The 8,704-nt window shown below is 41.5% G+C and overlaps 1 protein-coding gene across 1 annotated transcript; it reads right to left on the bottom strand.

The window, feature by feature from the left end:
- Nucleotides 1-286: 286 nt before the first annotated feature.
- LOC142369302 (E3 SUMO-protein ligase ZBED1-like) lies at nucleotides 287-2,010 on the bottom strand. The gene is made up of 2 exons (XM_075451639.1): nucleotides 1,394-2,010; nucleotides 287-1,189 (listed from the first exon to the last, which is right to left on the bottom strand). Exons 1-2 carry the CDS (start codon nucleotides 1,982-1,984, stop codon nucleotides 788-790), a joined length of 993 nt encoding a protein of 330 aa, XP_075307754.1. The 5' UTR covers nucleotides 1,985-2,010; the 3' UTR covers nucleotides 287-787.
- Nucleotides 2,011-8,704: the final 6,694 nt, after the last annotated feature.

Here is an 8,704-nt window from a genome sequence, read left to right as displayed (position 1 = left end):
CATTTTTTTTTAATATGTTTTTTTTTTGCCAGCGGATGTGATCGCCCGAGTTTGTCTGTCCGTGCTGCAATCTTGCGACCTGCCACAAGGTGGCGACAAAGCTTCCTTGGCAGAGATCTGCACTCTCTTGAGTGCATTTCTAGTTATTACTATATTTTATTCTTTTCCAAACGACCCCTACTAAAACACCTAGACATATCCATACAGAAAAGGGTGTATAAGCTCACATTTTGAAACACACACTTATATCAAATTTGAAATAAAAGAACATGTTAATCACCTGGAATTTAAAAGGATTATGAAGGACTTTATTCAGCATTTCTTGCTAAAACGGAAGAAATAAATAGTAGGAAATAATGTAAGGTTTTCAATGTATACAACAACATAAAAATATTCTTTTGATATGACACTGGAAAAAAAGACAAATGTACACGCCAGTGATCCACAATCTCTATATTTTAAAAAAATAATTGTTCTTATTTATATGAAGAAAATAAAAGAAGACTTTGTTCCACTTTTGTAACGTTTTCAATGTATACAACAAGAAAAATATTATTTTGATATAACAGTGGAAAAACAAATGTACACTATCCAGTGTTCCTCAATCTCTATATTTTAAATATGTATATTTATTTCTATGAATTTATTTCTTCCACTTTTGTAACTTTTTTTTGTAAACAACACCAACCATTGAAAGGGTGAAGCAACTGTCTTAAATGAACATGAACTTGGATATAGAAACTTGAAATGAACTTGAACCTGAACTAGCAAATGCTGCTAAGGTTTGTTAAAGGTTTTTTGCTAGAAACACCAGCCTGTTAACATGGTCAGGTTTCAAAGATGCACGCAAGCAAGTGACAATGTTTCCACTAGTGCTGAATACTCTCTCTGAAGAGGAACTTGTGGCAGGGATACATAAGTATTTCCTGGCAAGATTTGAAAGACGTGGGTAGATGGCTTTCGCATCTCTCCACCATATCAGAGGGTCCTTCTCAGGATCTATTGCTTCAGACTGGAAGTAAGAATGGACCTCAAGAGAAATGACTTGGTCTTCTTGTAGATGAGACCCTGCAGCCTGGTTTGTAGTGGTCTTGAAGAAGCTGCCCAGGAGCTTCCTCTTCTTGCAAGGAACACCATCTCCATCCTCAGTACCAGCAGGGGCCACAGTTGTGACTGAAGGGGCTTCCACCTTAGAGTCAGAAACACAAATGGAAAAACACATTCAACAGATGTGTGTTAATATAATATATTCAACATAACAACAACAACAACAACAACAATAATAATGGTAATAATGATGATAATAATAATAACAATAATACCATATAATAATACCACACAATTGAACAATATTGTTGTGTTAGTGCATTGTTATAAATTACATTATTATTACCATAGCACTGGCAGTTCTGGCATCCCTCAGCTCCAGCTTCACTCGACTCACAATGGATTCCTTCTTGTCTTCATCCACATACTTCAGCTTGAATCTTGGGTCTAGGGCAGCCGCCATGTCAAGTAGCTCTTGTGTTTCACTGCCACTGTATTTCTCATTGAGATAGTCCAGTATGTCATGCTTGATGGTTTTGGCAAGTAGCGTGTCATCCTCCTGGTCTTTCAAGACTGAGTTGTTGAAGAGATGCAGTGTTGGCTTCACAAGAGAGATGCTCACGTATTTCTCTCCTGACAGCGCGTCTGTGAACTCAACCAGAGGGGTCAGTGACTTATTGACAGCTTCCAGTACATCGATGTCTTGCCAGGAGAGGTATAGATGTCGTTGTTTCCGGTCACTGGCAAGGACCTGGACAATGGCCTTCTGTTGCTCAAGGATTCTGGCGATCATGGCCTGTCTAGATCCCCATCTGGTTGGGCATTCGGTCTTGAGGGCGTGCTGAGGCAGATTCAGTTGCTTCTGGGCTTCTTCAAGTTCCCTCTTCTTCTTCCAGCTGTAGCTGAAGCTACTGACCACCTTCTTACAGACTCCCATGGCACGGCTGATCTTGTCATCCGATTTCTTCATCGCATTTTCTAAGATAATAGAAAAAACATAAAGGTGTAAAATTGTTTGTTTTTCACATTATTTTCCTAGTAAGGCTACACACAACTGATGACTCAGCAATTGGAGGAAAACTAAGAGTAATAACAATTAATTATACCACATTGAGCTAACTGCTTCAAAGCTTATTCAGATTAGGACAAAGATAAAAAATTAAAGCACAATACATTTAGTGTGCTAGTCCCTCTGGCAGGGGTGCAAACAGAGGTATGGTCAAAAAGGAGTGAGATTATCGAAGCCCACGCCCCCGCAGGAATTATCATATAATTACATTTTGCCACCACCTCTGCCATCCAGGGCTCACCCTATTCACACAAAAATGTTCTTTATATGAAAATACACTGTCCCAGTTCCTTGGAAATTCTTAAAAGTAAAGAATACTGAGTCAACGCTGGAAACATTTGGTATGTCCCCTTTTTTTGAAAAAGTCTGACATTTTGAACATGACTCAATACACACAAGTTCCAAAATATCACACCATTAACCTCAGTTCACTCTCATAGACTTTTATATCACCACAACTTTCTTTAGCACACCGAGAAACAACAGAAAAATAGCCTCAGAGCAGTTTCTCACCGTTGCTCTCTGTATTTCAAATTACGCCGATATCGGAGCTTGCAGCGGCTCTACAGGTGACAGGTGAGTGTTAGCCTGTTAGACACAGAGCTAGCATTAGCATGGACAATGGTAAGCGTTAACAAGCCTTTATTTTGATAACTGACTCGTCTTACCGACGTACTTATCTCCGGACTTCCAATCGGTATGTGCACTGACTTTCTTTCAGTGTAACTCGGGATTTTTCTCCTATTTCTGTCCTCTTCACAAGCAGCTGCGCTTTACTTCTCTGGTTAAGGTCAGAAAATAACGTAAAAATCGCGCGCCTGCAACTCTCTCCCTGCTCTGGACATCGTTTCTCAAAAGCATAGTTGCTAATCAGTTATCAACTTGGTAATCAACACACTTTCTCTAGCTCATTCAAAAAAAGCTTCGTCTTCAAATCAAGGCCACATTTACTTCATTATGAACATTGAAGCAAATTCACCGACTGCATGTTTTATCTTGTCGGTGTTTTTTGTTTGCTTGCTTGTTTTGGAAAGAACGGCAGGTTTCAGCCTCGCGCTAGCTACCTTCAAGTTGTCAACAAAGTTAGCAATGATGGGGTCAAAAAAACGCAGCCATGACAAAGCAGTTGGCCAGTTCAGTTCAGACATTCACTATTATGTCATTTCACACAGGAATAACAGCACTCAGTACTCACCAATGGCCAAGTGTAGTCGATGCCCGAAACATTGGAGCCTCGTCCATCCATTTAGTTGTGTAGCCAGGTTAACGTTTGCGGCGTTGTCAGTGGTGATGCAGACCAATTTGCCTTCGTTTAATCCCCACTGCGCCAGAGATTCCCTCAGTATGTCGGCGATGTTTTGCCCGGTATGATCTTCCGGCATGAAAGCCGTCTGGAGACACTTCACTTTCAGGTTTAGCTCGTTGTCGATGAAGTGCACGGTGAGGCTGATGTATGGTTCGCTTGTACGGCTTGACCAAAGATCCGATGTTGCTGCGAAGTGATCCGCTGCTAGCACTTCTTTTGACACTTCCTCTCGGCAATTTTCATAAAGCCCTGGCAAGATATTTCGGGTAAAATAATGTTGGGAGGGCAGAGCATAGCGTTTATCAAACTCCCTGATCATCTTCTTAAACCCCTCACCCTCTACCGTATTGATAGCCTGCATATCTTTGGCTAAAAAATAGCCGATGGATTTGGTGAGCGCCTTATGCCTCTCCGAAGTTGTGGCATACTGAGTGGCGTTGAACAGAGTGCCTTGAATTGATGTCTGGGCGATCTTGCTGGTTGAGGCGACGTTGGCTTGGTCCATTTTTTGTTTTTTCTTTATCGTTTGGTCGTGGATTACCTTGTGGTTGACTTTGAGGTGTGTAAACAGGTTGGATGTGTTGGCAAGAGGCGCAGACACCATTTTTCGGCAAATCCTGCAGATGGGTCTCTTCTGTTCTTCGTCTTTTTCTTCAAAACTAAAGTGGTCCCAGATCACCGAACTTTTTCACCCTTTTTTCTCAATTAACTGTTCCATATCTTCCAAAATTCCAATGTTGTTGCTAATCTCTTTTCAGCGGTATCCAGTGTCGATGGCGGCATCAAGTGGTGAGGCTGAGAAGAGCGCGAAACTCCAGAGCAGTTCTGACGTCATGACGTACCACACGCCGCAATTTGCTTAACCAAGCCAATATCGTTTATATTCGATATTATTAATTTTGCTATCGTTTGACACCAATATCGTTATCGCAATATAAATTCGATATATTGCACAGCCCTATTTTGTGCCAGTGTCTTTAGTACAGTGGTGATTTAAAAAAAAAAAAAAAAAAAAAAAGCAACTTGATTGATACTTAAAGCTATAATGTGTAATATTTCACGGACAATGAATGTCTCCATGTCGCTCCGCCATTTTAAAACTACGGGATGTGTAGAAGGACATGTCATCAGCTTCGCATTTTCCGTTTCCAATGTGGAAACACTCTTATGTACATTCGTATGCTGAATATAAAGAATATAAGAACACTGGACTTTTGTGATGGAGGTAATTAATAACGATTGAGGTAATACTTGTGAATGATAAGACTCAAATTTGTTAATAGACAACGTGAAATATTACACATTATGGCTTTAAAGCTTGAAATGCTTTATTACCAATAAACACATTCTCTTATAAAGTGCAGTTAATTAAATCTTAAATTAAATCTGTGTGTAGTGTGGAACAATGAACTTTTAAATGATAAAAAAAATAAATCGATAACTTAATATAACTTTTTAAGTGCAAAACGATATGAACCTTTAGGACATTTTTACTGAGAGGAAAAAAAACAACAAAAACATTTGTAAACTTTATATATATATATATTTATATATACGTTTTCTCCGAACCAGGGGTGCAAACGGCGCGCCTTTTGGCGGATGCCGCCTTTTTCACAGCTGTCTGGGGGACTTGTGTGAATCGTGCAGATCCGATGAGTTTTTTTTTAGGGGGGGGGGTGTTGTTGTAATGTCTGATTATAATTTCATCAAAGTTCAGCCCCGAATCTCTCTGGACTGACATAGAGACCACTAAAATAAGCGGGAGAGTATTTATTTTATGTTTGCATCGGTAAAGTTTAATGTTCCTGTTGCATTTGAATGCACCGCACAGTTCGTATGACCCCACGTGGGGAGTGCCTCAACAGCCAGGTGAACTGCAGGCGCACGATTTTTACGTTATTTTCTGACCTTAACCAGAGAAGTAAAGCGCAGCTACTTGTGAAAAGGACAGAAAAAGGAGAAAAATCCCGAGTTACACTGAAAGAAAGTCAGAGCACATACCGATTGGAAGTCCGGAGACAAGTACGTCGGTAAGACGAGTCAGTTATCAAAATAAAGGCTTGTTAACGCTTACCGTTGTCCATGCTAATGCTAGCTCTGTGTCTAACAGGCTAACACTCACCTGTCACCTGTAGACCCGCTGCAAGTTCCGATATCGGCGTAATTTGAAATACAGAGAGCAACGGTGAGAAACTTGTCTTTTTAGCTGCTCTGAGGCTATTTTTCTGTTGTTTCTCGGTGTGCTAAAGAAAGTTGTGGTGATATAAAAGTCTACGAGAGTGAACTGAGGTTGTTAATGGTGTGATATTTTGGAACTTGTGTGTATTGAGTCATATTCAAAATGTCAGACTTTTTCAAAAAAATTTAAAAAAAGGGGACATGCCAAATGTTTCCAGCGTATTCTTTACTTTTAAGAATTTCCAAGGAACTGGGACAGTGTATTTTCATATAAAGAACATTTTTGTGTGAATAGGGTGAGCCCTGGATGGCAGAGGGGGTGGCAAAATGTAATTCTATGATAATTCCTGCGGGGGTGTGGGCTTCGATAATCTCACTCCTTTTTGACCATACCTCTGTTTGCACCCCTGCCGAACAAATGTATTTATTTACTGTTCCATACCTTATCAGTCTCAGCAGATGATTGGGGAATGAAGAACTGTGCCACTGAGGCTTGGGTCTGCATGCTTATGTGTCTGCAGTGTTGCTCTCCTGATGCATGTTGCCTGATATCAGACAGCCCACCGTGAGCCGCAGAAAACACTCGCCGACACGTTTTACAATTGGCTTTCTACTCATCGGCGAGTGCAGTGGACATTATTAAAAATGCGGGTTTTGTCCCGCACTGGTGTGTGTGTGTGTCTCTAAGCAACTGTGAGTGGCTTTATTCACACAAGTGTTCATGCTGTGGCAAAACAGGGTATGGACAGGGCATCTTCTCCCTGTCCAGGCTTCATGTGGGACAACCTGACAGCATTCATGGTGGCATCTGGAGTAAATCTCCGGTTAAATAACATCATAGGGAGAGCTTCAGCCCAAGTTAACTGTGTGTCTGCATAGATTTTGTTGGGCTCTCACCAAGCTGCTCTCTGCTCACTGTTTTTAAATGCGCCAGAAAAACAAACCTTGACTTGTCTTGTGATGACTCGGCCTCACTGCAGCTGTGTTTTTGTTCATCTCCTAATACCCAAACTTATTTAAACCTCTATAAAGCACTTTGCTGCTTTATTAAGAGGGCATATTAATTGTTTCATAGATCTGCTGCAGTTAAATAGTTAAATGATTGAGTTAAATAGTCAAATGGTTTAATGAGTTTACATCTAAATATTGATGATAACTATTAACTCAGAATTGGTGAGAAGAGGCAAAGGAGAATTATTTAGAGCAACTCATTTTTTTAAAGTCAAGTTAATATCTCCTAATAAGAATAAAGGCAAAGCTTTAATACTTTAAGATGGTAACAAATTGTTTGACGTCTGACTGTCTGGCCGTGCTATTCAATCCTGATAGGTTAAACTATGTCATATGGTCTGTCTGATCTCAGTCCTGCTTCAGCTGGAAATCATAAAGTTTCAATTTGTAGAACATTTTTTCAGATGGTTTTCCAATTAAAGGAGCAAATATCCTAAACGCTCTGCTTGTGTTTGATTTTAGCTCTTTAAGAGAGTTGTTAAATCTTATTTATATACATGTATGTATATGTATATATATATATATGTATACATGTGTGCAGAAAGGTTATCAAGAGAAGAAGAAAAGTGGGTGTGGTTTAACACGCTGCACGCCACAGCTGGATCTTATCATATGTGCTGACAGTTGCAGAGTCCATCAGTCGGACCAGAATGGAGCAGAACCAGGAGCAGAACCAAGAACTGAAACAGGAGCTGAACCAGGAGCTGAACCAAGAACTGAAACAGGAGCAGAACCAGGAGCTGAACCAGGAGCTGAACCAAGAGCTGAACCAAGAGCTGAACCAAGAGCTGAACCAAGAGCAGAACCAAAATCAGAACCAGGAGCTGAACCAGGAGCTGAACCAAGAGCTGAACCAAGAGCTGAACCAAGAGCTGAACCAAGAGCTGAACCAAGAGCTGAACCAAGAGCTGAACCAAAATCAGAACCAGGAGCTGAACCAGGAGCTGAACCAGGAGCTGAACCAGGAGCTGAACCAAGAGCTGAACCAGGAGCTGAACCAGGAGCAGAACCAAGAGCTGAACCAAGAGCTGAACCAAGAGCAGAACCAGGAGCAGAACCAGGAGCAGAACCAAAAGCAGAACCAGGAGCTGAACCAGGAGCTGAACCAGGAGCTGAACCAAGAGTAGAACCAGGAGCTGAACCAGGAGCTGAACCAGGAGCTGAACCAGGAGCTGAACGAAGAACTGAACCAGGAGCAGAACGAAGAACTGAACCAGGAGCAGAACCAGGAGCAGAACCAAGAACTGAAGCAGGAGCAGAACCAGGAGCAGAACCAAGAACTGAACCAGGAGCAGAACCAGGAGCAGAACCAGGAGCAGAACCAGGAGCAGAACCAGGAGCTGAAGCAGGAGCTGAAGCAGGAGCTGAAGCAGGAGCTGAAGCAGGAGCTGAAGCAGGAGCAGAACCCCTCCACCAGGAAACGAGCCCGCTCATCCTCTGGGTCCACCGGGCCACAGGTCAGTGTGGAGGAGGTTTTTATTTTATTTCTTATTTATTTGGTTAGGACTCTGCACATTAATCAACATATCAGCAAAGCATCCATGTAAATATGCCGGAGTTAGCACAGTTGCTAAATTTCATCCGTTGTCCTCAGGCAGGTATCATAAAAACATACAGACAATACACCATGACAAAAAACAAAAGAACAAACAAACAAAAAATCTTTAGAAAGATTCACATCAAAGTTAAAGGGACAGTTCGCCTCTTTTGACATGAAGCTGTATAACATCCCATATCAGCAACATCATTTATGAACATCTTCTTACCCCCTGCTGCGTCCTGTGAGCAGAGTTCCAGCCTCGTTTTGGTGTTGATGAAAGTAGTCCGGCTAGTTTGCTAGGGTCCCGAAAATAAAGTGTTTTGCTTCTCAAAACAATATGCGTTCAAAAGAGCAATACATTTGCATCACAAAGTCCTCCCTCAAGAAAAGTCAGAGCTCACATCGCTTGGCCCTATTTTCTCTCCCTTCGTATCACTGCCTGCTGTGTAAACCGTGCAGACCGAAGTGCAGCCCGAGCACTCCCCTGCTTCCGAGCAGCAAACACCGTAACAGCTGCAGCTATCGCTAGGTGGCTGTTAGCATTGATATGAAG

This window comes from Odontesthes bonariensis, chromosome 19, assembly GCF_027942865.1.
Source record: "Odontesthes bonariensis isolate fOdoBon6 chromosome 19, fOdoBon6.hap1, whole genome shotgun sequence".
Classification (NCBI taxonomy): Eukaryota; Metazoa; Chordata; class Actinopteri; order Atheriniformes; family Atherinopsidae; genus Odontesthes; species Odontesthes bonariensis.
The sequence above is the reverse complement of the archived record's forward strand: the minus strand, read 5'-3'. Positions and strand labels throughout refer to the sequence as shown.